General features: G+C 46.2%; 1 protein-coding gene across 8 annotated transcripts in view; it reads right to left on the minus strand.

Moving 5' to 3' along the window:
- The window catches only part of SCUBE2 (signal peptide, CUB domain and EGF like domain containing 2), an 80,702-nt gene that overhangs the window by 56,874 nt on the left and 9,682 nt on the right, over window positions 1–14,146 (minus strand). For 6 of the 8 annotated variants that reach the window (XM_028500823.2, XM_028500826.2, XM_028500822.2 and 3 more), the window contains 4 exons: window positions 11,314–11,448; window positions 6,146–6,271; window positions 3,662–3,778; window positions 2,841–2,930 (listed from right to left, as the gene is read on the minus strand). In XM_028500823.2, coding sequence (XP_028356624.1) covers window positions 2,841–2,930; window positions 3,662–3,778; window positions 6,146–6,271; window positions 11,314–11,448 — 468 coding nt within the window. Of the gene's footprint in view, window positions 1–2,840; window positions 2,931–3,661; window positions 3,779–4,997; window positions 5,074–6,145; window positions 6,272–11,313; window positions 11,449–14,146 lie in introns of those variants that run through there. The other 2 variants (XM_028500824.2, XM_028500828.2) reach the window with 2 other exon arrangements.

The raw sequence follows: 14,146 nt of genomic DNA on the forward strand, positions 1-14,146 counted from the left end.
AATAAGAAAAGTCAGCCAAGGATCACCGGACATTTCAGAAAAGCCTCTAGTATGAAATAAATACACAAAATCAAACAAACAAGGGGAAAGGAACCTGAGGGAAGCAAAGATAATACAGGGAACAACAGAGAAGTTAGAAAATCTTATCATTAATTTCCTCAGGGAGGTAAGAAAAGCATCCATGAAATAAGAACAGGTTCCTACAACAAAAGACCAAAGTAAAATTCTTAAAAAATTAAAATACAAAAGCTGAAATTTAAAAAGAACCCTATAGAAGGATTAGAAGGAAAAAATGAAAGATCTCCTAGAAAGTAGAACAAAAATATCAAGAAGAGAAAAAAGAAGAAAATTTGAGGGGCAATCCAGGAATTACAACAGCCAGCTAATAGGAGTCCCAGAGAGAGAGAGAAAAGTGAAGAAAGCTATCAAAAGAAAAATATAAGAAAATTTCTCGGAACCAGGGGATGCGAACGTCCCCCTTGAAAAGGCCTACTGAGTGCTCAGAATAACAAGTGGGACAAATCTCACAGTGTGGACATTGTTGTGAAATTTCAGATCTCCAGGGACAAAAAGGAGACCCTGAGAACATCCAGAGAGAAGCTCTCGTAGGTTCCATACAAAGAATCAAGAATAAAAGTGACTTAGACTTCTTGAAAGAACACTGAATGCTCAAAACAATAGAGCGCTATTTAAAACTCTGATGGAATATTTTTCCCAACTTTGAATTCTATCCTGAGCCAAATTCTCAAGAAAGGATGAAGGTAGACTATAAAGGCATTTTCAGGTATGCAAAGTTTTAAAAAAATCTATATCTACCCATGTAAACTAACAAAAGAGAAGACATGGGATCCACCAAAACAGGAGCATGGGGAAGGGAATTCCCAGGCTGTGGCTCAGGGAAAGACCAGGATAACAGAGGTGCAGCTGGTCCAGGATTCAGGCCCTGCTAGAGCAGGGTGGAAGCCTCAGAAGAGACTTTTTAAGAAGAAAATAGAATTGGTAAGTTACCTGCTGTATTTGAACACATTGTAAAGGTTTTAGAGCTCTGCCAGAAATTTGCAAAAAAATTGGTAAGAGGTACTAAGAAAACTAAGCAAACAAAGAAAATATAATCATAGCACATTACATGACACAGGGGTGAATCATATTTCGATATTCATAATATGTAAATTGTGATAAAACTATATTAAGGGTATGGGGGAAGGGGACAGAAGGGAGATATAACTTAGTCTTCTGTGGTAGGAAGTCAAAAGCTAATATCTAAAACTGACACATCAAGGGAATTCCCCGGCGGTCCAGTGATTAAGACTCCGCACTCTCATTGCCGAGGGCGCAGGTTCAATCCCTCGTCAGGGAACTAAGATCCAACAAGCCGTGCAGTGCGGCCAACAAAAACAAAAACAAAACAAAACAAAACCTGACACATCAAGAAATAACTGTAGGACTTCCCTGGTGGTGCAGTGGTTAAGAATCTGCCTGCCAATGCAGGGACACAGGTTCGAGCCCTGGTCTGGGAAGATCCCACATGCTGCGGAGCAACTAAGCCCGTGCACCACAACTACTGAGACTGTGCTCTAGAGCCTGTGAGCCACAACTACTGATCCCGTGTGCCACAACTACAGAAGCCCGTGTGCCTAGAGCCTGTGCTCTGCAACAAGAGAAGCCACCGCAACAAGAAGCCTGCGCACCGCAACAAAGAGTAGCCCCTGCTCGCTGCAACTAGAGAAAAGCCCGCACACAGCAACGAAGACCCAACGCAGCCAAAAATAAATAAATAAATGTCTAAAAAAAGAAATAACTGTATACACTTCCCTTTTCAGAAACATGTGGGAGGGGGAGTCAGGAGAAGAAGAAACAACTAGGAGAATTGAAAATTGTGGCCACTGGCAAATGGCTAGTTAGGAGACAGGGAAATGATGTATTGCATTACAAGCTTAATAGTGCTAATTAAGTTTTTAAGGTTTTTATATTATTCATATGTACTATTTTAAGGCAATTAAAAATAATAATTTTAATAGGGCAGAAAAGAGCTCAGAAATGTCACCTGCCTGGTAACCAATGGCTGCTTAATATCTTACCTGACTATTAAATCCAGAAGCTATCGAAAGATCAGTTTTGTTGAGGCCAGGCTGAGCTTTCTCCAGAATAATAACGTCAAATGATCTGATGCCCACCCTCACAGCCACCGCTGAACGTCTGCAGTCACCTCCAGCTCCAGCAGACTGGCTGCCAGACCTTCCTGTGTCCCCCAGCCAAGTGCCACTCTTCTCCATTCATCTCTTCTGCCATTAACATGGGCTGAGTCCAAAATAGAAGACTCAGTGGACAAAAACCCAGCCAAATTGCCATATGCTAAATAGGGGCTGCCCAAAATGCCTCTCTCGTCACAGTTACTCAGAGGCGGGGTGGTCTGACATGCACTGACCACCCACTAAGTCCCAGACAGTGGACTCTGGGCACTTTTGCATATTATTGTGTTAACCGAGCTTCCTGATAACCCTAAGAGGTCGACTGTATTACATCCATTTTAGAGGAAGACCAGGACACAGCAGTTCGGGACAGTTTGCCCAAGTCTCAGCGCAAGTCTCAGCAGCGTTATGACGCTAACCCAGTTATTCTGGTGGCTGGGCCGGCGCTCTTCCCACAATACCAGGGGTCCTGGATGGTGACTAAGCAATAGCAGTGAGTGGAGAGCAGACACACCCTGGCTGGACAGGAGCTGCTGACTCTAATTCAGCTGGTCTGAGGGCACATGGGCCCCAGGCTCAGGCCTGATGCAGTTAAGTTGGGGAGGGAAAGGGACAACGTCAGTGGCGGGGGAGGGTGGGTGAGGCGCCTACCCATGAGCAGCCGCCGTTTCACCCGTTTATCCCCATCCGCCATGGATGTGGCATTGCTCTCCATCACCTCCAGGGCAGCGTCCTCTCGCTCTGCAAGAGATGCAAACAGCACAGTTCTCAGACTGAATGAATCAGATTGTTCATCCCCTGCACAACCACTTCGGTGGAAATCCCAGACATGAGAACAATGTGAGAAATGTGACTCTGTTCATTCAATAAAAATATGCTGTAATGAGGCTCTGTGTTAAATGGCCTCAGAGCCTTAATAGACATTAAATATGGAAAATATTTTTTTATTCTACTGTACTAACCAGGGACCTTGGGGAACGCAAGCTTCAGATTCACTCCAGAACCCTCAGTCCAGGACAAAAAGAATCTTGGATTGGGGAACATCTGAAATGGAGCTAGCAAAGGACACGCCGTGAAGGGCAGGGCAGGCAGGCATCCCACCAGAAATATGCAACCCTGGCTCCTGCTGATGGCAAAGGCCACCTGTCATCATGAACAGCAAGCTTTAACTTTGCGTTGCCCTGGCCTTTTGGGACGTGCTGTTCCGATCTCCAGAATACCAGCCTCAGGAGCAGCCTAGTCCAGGAGAGAAAAAAGGGCTTTCCAAGGTCCCACAGGGAGAAAGGGGCCCCCAGTCTGGGCCTGGACTACTTCCACTGTCACATGTGAGGCAGCATGGGACATGCTTGAGGGCATATGCACTGGAAACACCCTGCCTCTAGTACTAAACAATATTAATCGTTAGGGTTAGGGCTGGGTTGGGGTGAGCAGGCTGGGGAAGACCCTAACCCAGCGTTGGGGTCACCATTCACCAAGGCAGCTCCTTCCATCCGTGTGCATCTTGTACTGGGGATGGCAGCTACACTCTGGGCCTGCCGCAGTGTCCTCACAGGAGTGATGGCATCCGCCGTTTCCATGGTTACAGGTCACTGAGAGGAAAATGAATCAAACCATAAAGCACGGAGATTTCCACAACTCGGGCTGTGTTTGCTCCCGAAGAACTCTGATTTTCATTCGGGAAGTATTCGAGCACCTAGCATGTGCTAGGAATTGTGCATAAAAGAGAGAACCTTGACTCAGACCACGTCCCTGTCTATATCAACAGGTAGTCATGATATGACTTGTAGAAATGCTGAATGACAGATCTAGAGCAATGTTATACAGAAAGATAGACATGGGAAGGTCAGGGGAGATTTTTCGCTATTTAAAGGAAATTATACCAAAAGATTCCAAACTACTGCTTTGCTCTATGACGAGAAGTACTAGGGCGTTTGGAAATGCTGTAACACTTTATGTCTGGAACAGACAATATTTAATTTGTATGTATATATTAGGATTTCTCTCATCAGATTCCATGTGGATTAGTTAAAAGGGAGGGTAATCAAAGGAAATGATGACTCTTTGCACACAGTTAATGCAACATTAACCAATAATTACAAAGACTATGTATGAACACATTGATGACAAGCCAAGGGGGAAAAAAAGCCAACTACAAAACTATCTATTCACCAAACTCAACAGTGGTTACCTCTGGCAAAGGAAATGGCAAAGGAAAAGGGGGAAATGTTATATGTTTCTTTGGACTGTTTAAACTCTTACACAACCATTTTTACTTTTCTAATTTAAAAGAACTAAAGACATATTTGTGCTGTGAGAAAAAACTGTTCTGTGACTATAGCTGTGTAAAAATTGTGTACGCATATCAACAACAAAATAGGAATATAAAAAAAGCGAAACAACTGATTGTGTGGTGGAATTCTGGATTTTTTCTTTATTATATCCTCAAGTTTTATAATATCTGAATATAACCTTATAATATTATTTGAGCAGTGATACCTTAAAAACGTTTTAAATTTTTAAAAATAAGTTTTCAGGTATTCTCCTGGCTCCCAAAAAGCTGTAAAATGCTAAGTCTCACTCCACAGGTGACTTTCCTGTGGAGACCTGGGTCCTCCTTTTGAAGACAGCTGGGGCCAGCCCCACTTTTAGGGGCCCTGTGAGGCCGTCAGAACCTGTTGTTGGTGACGGTGGCATCAGCCCTGGTTTGTCAGGCTTTGAGGTTGCACTCTGGTTTGCGATGGAGACAACAGAGAGGAGTCTCACCGACGAAACTGCCTCTCCTTCTCTTAACCACTGAGGTCTACTCACTGTAAACAACCATCCCCAGCAAACTGCAGGCGTCTTCTAGAGGGTCCATGACTTTGGGAAGAGTTCCTACAGGGAAACCCTCAGTGTTTCCTCTGGCGTAAATAGTGGTTTAGAAGCACCTTTAATGGCCGGTTGTTTCCTATTATCCATTGGAGCTATTATTGTGTTTCCTCATCATGTGGCAGCTGCGTCTGGACTGTGTACACCATTCATTGACTCATCCATTAAACAAATGTGGATTGAGCACATCCAGGGGAAGACTGAGAGGCAAAAATAAGACAAGATCCCTGACTTCGTGGGGCTCGTAGTTGGGGAGACAGACACATAAATTCAACCCCAGATTCAACCCAATCGTGTGGTTGAATCAAACACACGATTCAACCCCAGAGTGCCACGTGCTATCATCGAGGAAAAAACAGCGCTATGGGGGCCAAAATACAAACTGGCTGCCTTGTCTGAGGCCGTCGGGGAAGGCTTCTGAGGTTATGTAGCATGGTGACTAGGAGCACAAGCTTCACAGGCAGGCCTATGTGAGAACCCGACATTTGCCACTTACTTCCTGTGTGACCTTGTAGCTTTACCTTCTCCACGATTTTCTCCACTTAGCTCATAAGGTGGTGACTGTAAGAATTAAATGCAATATGGCACCTCTTTAGACAAGGCTTTGCACATAATAAATGCTCCCCCAAAGCAGCTATTATCTTTATCATGATTAGAAGTTAGGCAGGATATTAAAAATTGAGTGAGAACTCACCAAGCTAGGAAGGAAGGAAGGCTTGGAAAAGCCTTGGAGGCATGAAAGAATGGGGGCTTTCTCCAAAAGCCAGGAGTCTGGTGTCTGGAGAAAAGAGGCTGATGAGGCTTGTATAAGAAGCAGGCACCAGGTACCAAAGAGCTGCCAGATGAGGAAATTTGACTCTATTCTATGGGAACAGAGAGACCTGGCCCCCAACATTCACACTTCTTACTCCTGAGTGTTATTTCCTTCCGACTGGTTCTTTTAGAAAACATCATTTCCCTTCCCTACAGGAGATTACCCTCAATATCTCATGTGACTGCCTTCCCTGATGTTTCTGACGCTGGGCTGCACAAGACAACCTCTGGGGTAGGATGGTTCCCAGCACAGCTGTGTGCCAGTCTGTACTTACAGGTGCAGTCTCTCTGGTTCTTGGCCAGCTCAAAACCAGGCCTGCACTCGCAGGCAACGCTGCCCCTCGGGGCTTCCTTGCAGATGTGACTACAGCCGTGATTCTTATTCATGCAGCTCAGACCCTCTGCAAAACAGCAGCACGCAGCCAGTGACCAGGTTGCAACAGAATCCTGACCCCGGGAGTGAGGCAAGGGTCTGGGGGGTGGGCCACAGACCTGCCTGCCTGGGTGTCCATCAGTCCCACGTTTTAAAAGAATACATCATTCAAATCAAGCCAGGTCATTTAACAGAGATATGAAAACTTTCTTATGTCACCCAAGAGATAGGATGTTTCAATTCCCCAAAAGAGGTAGGAGCTCTCCCAATACACTGAAAAGAAAGTACCCACCAGGAGGGAATTCCCTGGTGGTCCAGTGGGTAGGACTCCGAGCTTTCACTGCCGAGGGCCCGGGTTGAGTCCCTGGTCGGGAAACTAAGATCCCACATGGCGTGGCCAAAAAAATTTAAAAAAAGAAAAGAAAGTACCCACCAGGGGCTCTCTGTTGGGTGCGGAATCAGAACCTGTGGACCCCAGGAACATGTCCTCAGACTCTTATCTCTGCCATGTTGTTACCCATGCTGATCAAGAATACAAACAGAAAAGGAGAATCTCTCTACAAAAATCTGCAGATAGACTGATGAAGATTCCCAACCTTTTCACATATTCTTGAAGATGACTTTCAGAAAATTTCAACCCTCCACTCTACCCCCACCAAATCCACACTTTGGAGGTGACTGTGACTACCGTATTTCAGCATCACCCCATGGACACCTGCCCAGGGACCTCTCTTATGTGACCACCTTCAGTTAGTCCCTGGGCCCTCCCTCAGTGGGCTTGGAGGACAACAGCAGAGAGAACAGAGAGAGACCTCATATATGTGGTTTCCTTTTGCTGCTGTAAAATCCTTCTCAGGTATACTGTAATTTTCATTAGGCCTGATCTTGTGGTAACTGTGGTAGGAAAGAGGGTTATTTTCCTGGATGGTTTAACATGCATCTAAATGATGGGGTCATAGCAAAGTAGACACCTGTGTGGTTTGCCAGCATCAGGCCTCTTCTCAGTACCAATCCTTTAGGGGGCTCTCACCTCCCAGCACTCTGAAGGAACTGTTATCAAACCCAAGAGTAATCTCAAAACCTCTCCTTGGTTTGTACAACATTAATAAGTACGTATTCATGTGATGCTTCTTTGCGTTTGTGCAATGTTAACTCTAAAACATCTTTAAGAGTAGGGATTTTGTTCTCATTGATTCTCCACTAACAAGACATTTTCTAATACTGGAAGTGGCACTCTTTTAACATGAGTACAAAAAGCTTTCATTCAGCTTCGCTAGGATCCAATACTGTTCCGTACTGTGCCCCTAAAACCTTAGCCAATTGGTTCTAATGAAGTCAAAAGTCATTTCTCTCCAGTTCTCACCATGGGGCTGTTGATCTGTGCTTAACTGGAATGATTGTTTTAATACAAACAGATGTCATTCCTATTCCAAAAGACAGAGCAACAGTTAATACATCCCATATTCTCTTAAAACTATCTTGTTTTTTATCTGACAGTTACAAGCTGTTTGAACTCCACCACTCAATCTGCTGGAAGTTGCTGGGATTCATTCACCCGTGCCAAGGGCTGCTGTCAATTAACACAGAAAGAAGCTTGCACGGGGTCAGTGGAAAGCTCTCTCTTTGCTCTGGCCGGTGACTTCTGAAGGCGTTATTTGCTCCCAGTAATAAGATGGCACAGAAGGTAAGAGTTGCCTCCAGAAGCAGTGTCCTGTCCTCCTAGGAAGGCCCAGAAAGCATTACCTTTGTTCTTGGATCAGCAGAACATTTGAAATAATAGGGTCCAGGAGCACCCCAGGGTAAACGTAACAGTGCCCAAGAAAAGGCAGCAGTAACACCTGCGAGGTACACTCCTAAACAGGTCAGCTGCTTCTTCCTCTTCTTCTTTTTCTTTTTCATTCTGTTTACAAGTCTGTTCAGACATTTGCAAAGTGACCTTTACTGCCTCAGAGCAATCCATTTACACAAGAGATATTTTGTAAGAACTGACTGTGTGCCAGATACCATGCGGATACAAAGAAGTTGCCCCCTGATGTCATATCATATCAAGCAAGACCTAAAGTTACCAGGAGACATCAGAGGTTTAAATGGCTCTGGAAATGCTAAGGGCTTTTTAAGAGGTGACCCCGAAGCTTTTCACAGTCCCCTGGCTCAAAACAAGGTCACTGCTAGGGGTGGCAGATGGATCTGGTCCAAACTGGGAGGCCCAGCTATGGTTCTGGCTCCCCCAGAAACTGCCCTGGCAGTCCTGTTTCAGGTCATTAGTTCACCAGGAAGGAAACAGCTCAGAAATGTGAGAAATATCCCATTCTGGTGGTCCCCTGGCTCAGGGTCTCACTGAAGAATATTTCTGGAAACCAAATAAAAATATGCCTTGCAAATAGGGCAAGAAAAGGGGGAAACAGCCTCTGCTGAGAGCACAGCCTCTTCCTCACTAACCTGACACCCTCCTTACTACTCTAAAAAGGAAGCACGTCAAACATCTAAAAATACTCTCGGAGCGGACAAAAGAGGGATGCTCATTTTGAGAGCCTGAGCTCCCATGAATAGGCACAAAGGCAGGCAGGGGTGGTGTGTCTCCCTCTAGCCTACCCCCATTACATGGGTGAAAACACACAGTCTCTTTATCGGAGCTTTGGGGTCTCTAAGGATGAAAAAAAACACAATAGCTTGAGTTTCTCTCAGAATCAGCTATTAAGATCCCCTATATTAAAGAACATTTAGTAAATAATTATTAAAAACAACAACAGCTACACTAGAAAATACTAGCTTGCGGTGTTTACCTTCTTTCAACCATCTTCAGAGTATCAGCTGTGGGTTTTAACGTCTATTTTAATAGAGTTTCTAAGGGTTTAATGTGCACATCAAGGAGGAAACCCTACAGGAACACTGTTTACAGATGGCTCTATTTGAAAAGTTAAAACCCTAGGATGGAAGGGGGCAGCTGCAGACCGCTCCAATCTGCTGCTCACGCTGCCGTGAATTTGCCCAGCAATCAGGTTGAAACACAATAGAAAATCACAGAGAGTGCTTCCAGACCACAACTCAAATTCTTGTATTCTTGGTTTTTAGCTCCAGACAAATATGCTCATTTTAAATACTCTTCAGGGGCTCTAAGAATGTCTGAATTGTAGAAAATTTAGAAAACACAAATTGCGGAAAGGAACTGCTCTTGTATTTACTTCTGGTGTGAGGAGCCCGTGTCTATAATCAGTCTGGGGGGCTTGGAGCCTTGTCCAGTCTGGGACAGGAGAAAGGGGCTGAGCCACTGCTCTGGAAGAGCGAGGGTAAGAGGTGATCTTAATCACCGAGAGGAGCTTCGTGAGTGGTGGGACCCGTACTGGGGGTGTCCAAGCCCTGGCTTGACCTACACGGCGCCACCCGCCTCCCCACCGCCTGAAGAGAAAGCCAGAGTGACTTTCCAGGAAGCGGCTTTGAGCAACCAAAAGGGAGAGGCCCTGAGATCCAGATCATTCGTGCTGCTGGCAACTTAGTTCAGCCTCTGACCAGAGGCAGAGCTCACACAAGAGTCCAGAGAACCCCCGGCAGGAAAGTGAAAATGAAACCTAACTGCTACTTAATCAAGGTCCACACACCTGCATGAGATAAGAGATCCACCTGATTAGGCTTGGAGTCTATGACTACCCAGCTTCCACACTGACAATGAGCAGGCTTGGGGAATAAGAGCATCCGACGCCCCATTTCTCTGACCCTTCTTCTTTGTATCCAAACAGGCCTTCTGGTTAGGGATAAGAAAGGGGCCACCATTCTTGGAAAATGAGGCAAAAATCATCTTCCATAAAGAAACCCTTGAAAAATCACTAAAACCACCACGATTAAAACAATAAATCTACAAATAGTAGAAGAACTGAAAATCACTACATTCTTAAGTTATGAGGATGAAAACGCAGCACATGCCAAAAGGAGTTAATAGTCTAGGACTTTGGGCACTTCCCTTAAAAACAGGCACAGGCAACCTTGGGAGACATACAGCCATCAAAATGTGGTTCTTTGGGGACTTCCCTGGTGGCACAATGGTTAAGAATCCGCCTGCCAATGCAGGGGACACGGGTTCGAGCCCTGGTCCGGGAAGATCCCACATGCCGCAGAGCAACTAAGCCCGTGCACCACAGCTACTGAGCCTGTGCCAGAGCCCGCAAGCCACAACTACTGAAGCCTGTGTGCCTAGAGCCCGTGCTCCACAACAAGAGAATCCACCGCAATGAGAAGCCCGCGCACCGCAACGAAGAGTAGCCCCTGCTCACCGCAACTAGAGAAAGCCCACGGGCAGCAACAAAGACCCAACACAGCCATAAATAAATAAATAAATAAAATTAAATGAAATTAAAAATGTGGTTCTTTGGCTTAAGAAAGAGCAGAGAAGAATTAAAAGCACATCACTGAGTTCAAAGTGGCTGATGGGCCACAGGTACTTAATTCCTCTTCCTCCTGAGAATCCACTGAACTAACAGAAGAATAAAATAGGTATAAACTCAAAGCAGAGAGAACGAGCGATCAGAGAAGAAGAATTTTCTGCAAATTTATGGAGGAATGGTAAATGACAACATGGGTGAAGAAAACCATAGTATAGAGACCCCCAGTCTGGGGAGGGGGTCCACCTGCCCCCTGGAATCCCAGAAGCTCAGAGTTCAAAAACGCAAAACACAGGGAATGCCGGGTCTCGCTGAAAACAGGGCAATTCACTGAGTCTCCAAAGGAAGGCTCCAGCCCCTCCCTCCCCCAAAAATGTGCTGTGGTTTCCAGCACCTTTCTGAAAAACTGGGCAGATCATCCATTGCATTTCTCCTAAGACGTCTAGTCATGTTTGAAATGTACTCCATTTAGAGATTAGAATCAGAGACTGTGAGAGTTTGAAGAGACCTCAGAGCTCACCCAGTCCAACCCACTTTTTTAGCAGGGTGAGAAAGGTGCAGCTAAAATAACCTGCGCACTTGTCCTCAGGCCTCCAGGTTTTCTAAACCCCGTGCTTCCCCTCTAGAGCCTTTGAGGATGGGGGTGGGGGATTCTCAGATGTGACCCTGCCCCCTGCCCCCAGCCGAGCAGAGCTACCTTCTGAGCGGTGAATGCACGTGTGCTGATTGTCACTCAGGAAAAACCCCTCCTTGCAGCGGCACTCGTAGCTTCCCATGACGTTGACACAGGTGTGCTGGCAGCCGCCATTGTTCTCCAGGCACTCGTCCACATCTGGAGGGGGAGAAGGCTTAGCCTTTGATTTTGTGACTGCTTCACACACCGCCCCACCCACCACCACCCTGCCCCGGCAGCCCAGGGGCTCCTGCTAAGCAGAGACGAGGTCTCTCCTCAGGTCCTTGCATCACAGAAACTCTCAGAACTGAAGCCAGTGGGGCCACAGGTAATGAACCTAGCCCTCATGGGTCTAGAGCTCCCTTAAACAGGCCCTCCACCTGGACACCTGGATGATCAGTTCAGTAGGTATTTATTGAACACCTTCTCTTTCCTAAGCACAGTGCTAGAGGAGACAATAAAACACAGATGAGTAAGATCTAATTCCTTTGCTCTGGAGCATCTCCTTCAGCAGAGGGAAAGAGACAACTGTACAAGTAATTGTGAGATAAGGTAAATGGTGGTACAAAGGAAAGAAGTCACCTCTGGCTGTGGGTATCGGGATGGGTTTTATGGAAAAGCTGATGAAGGTATGAGCTCTGCAGTGTTTATTCAATTTTAAATCAGGAGAAGGGATTCTAGGCAAAAGAAAGGGTGTGAGCATAGTACGAAGGCTGGGAGACACAGAGTATGTTCAGATAACAGAGTGTTATTCAATTTGACTGAAGCACGGTACGTGCAGGGAAGTTACAGGAGACAGAGCTGGGAAGATAGACTGGGTCACACTGCAGAGGACCTTGAATAGCAAAGAAGTTCCTACTTCATTTGAGAGGCAACTGGGAACCCTTGGAGCAGGGTGACATGGTCAGCCCCTCGTGTTGGGAAGGATAAGGCAGCAGCTGAGGGAAGGACACAGGGAAGGGGAAGAACTGAAAGCCTGGAAGTCCAGCTTCACACGTTTGCCTGAAATAGCCATGGATGGCGCTAGTAGGGGACCGGACCTGGGGCCTGGCAGTGGGGATGCCTAGGATGGAAGAAATAGAAGGGGACTGTGGACAAGGTGCCATGTGGACATGGGGTGAGGTGGCTGAGAAACATGGGGAAGACCAGTGCTGGGTACAGAATTGGGTGTGGAGATGTGGTTGGTCCCCGGCAGGGCAGGGAGGTGGTAAGTGTGAGATGCTGACATTCAGGGCTAGCTCCAACAGGCTGTGGGAAGCCTGAGCCTGGTGTAAAGACAGCTTTGAAAACCACTTACTTGTGGTGTCCTGATAAAGTGGTGGATGCAGATGAGAAAGTCAAAGGCAGGAGTGTAGGAAGGGAGAGAAGGGGAGAGAAAGGAGATGGCCAGAGGTAGGATTTGGAGAACACTAGGGGTAGCAGGAGGAGAAAGCAGGAGCCCCAGAAAAGGAGACATCAGCAGGGAGCGAGGGAGCCTTGCCCCAGTGCTATGCCCCCAGGGCGAGGTTAGGGGACCTTCCTTCCACTGTGTCACATACTACCTTGTGCGCGGCTCCATCAATACACTTACCACCATGCATTTTCAAAATCTTTTTTTTTTAATTTGTACCTTTTGACTCCTCAAAATCTTTTACTTATGCATCTCCACTAGATTGCAAACTCCTTGAGGACAGATTTCTACAGATTTTTTTTTTTAATTTAGCATAGCCCTGGAACCTGCAGGCACATATTAACTCTTCAATGCATGAACAAACAAGCAGGAGAGCACAGCATCACCAGAGTTAAAGAGGAAACTTCTAGAAAAATCTCAGATATGACAGAAGCTCAAGGAGAAGGCTGATGTAAAAGCAATTTATTTTCTCTAGCCCTGACTTCCCATGTGCCTGTCACTAGCTCCTGGGGGCATCCGTAACAAGAACATTCACATTTAAATATCTGTTATCTGGTTTCAAGCTTCAGATTTTACAGTCATCCATCCTCCCACACTAGCCAGCAGATGCCTTTCTAAACTGATGGGACTTAAGCCATCCCCTGAAGCCTAACAGACTTGCCCTTGTCTGTGCCAAAGGGTGAAGGGAGCACATTCCAGAGGGTGAGATGTGCTGGAACACACCTGGCCCCGCTGTTCCACAGCGAGGCCTGGGGTGAGTAGGAGAGATGTTTCCCTGAACACCAAATCCTGGCCTGGTTCTAAGTAAAGGTGTGCTCCCCTCTGAGCCGCACTGTCCCACCCCGTGTTTAACCCACTATTCCTTTTCTCCAAAGCAATTAGAAATGTATCAAGTTGGGTGATGCACTCTGATTGAATTAATACAAAAATTCACATGCACAAATGTGTATCACTAGGCTGGTGAGTTTCTGCAGAATGTAAAACAGTGTTTTACAACCCTGGCTGCATGTTAGAACCCTGATGTCCGGACCCCACCTCCTAAGACACTGATCTAACTAGCCTTGGATGAGACCTGGACAGTGGTGTCATTTTAAACTTCTCAAGTGATGCCAATGTGCTACAGGACCTAGTAGCTATGTTGTGCTCTCAGACATTCAATAAATAGAAGCTGAATTCAGGTGGGCTGAGCTGTGTGGAAGAGCTGCATTTTGTTTTTCAGGCTCACAGGCACCCAGGATCTCCGAGCACTCTGGGTCCAGTGCCAGAGCTAAGTGGTGTTTGTACTCTGCATATCCTGGCTAATATATCAACGGATAATTGTGCGGTCAGGGGGCCGGGGAGAGGTAAGGGTCATCCCAGAGAACACAGGAAACTGTCCCTCCTAAAAAATTTTGGCTCTGAGCTCCTTTCTTGTCACAAAATGCTTCTGCTCTTTCAATTCCGAATGGCAGCGAAGTCTCTATGTGT

Source organism: Physeter macrocephalus, chromosome 16 (genome assembly GCF_002837175.3).
Source record: "Physeter macrocephalus isolate SW-GA chromosome 16, ASM283717v5, whole genome shotgun sequence".
Lineage (NCBI taxonomy): Eukaryota > Metazoa > Chordata > Mammalia > Artiodactyla > Physeteridae > Physeter > Physeter macrocephalus.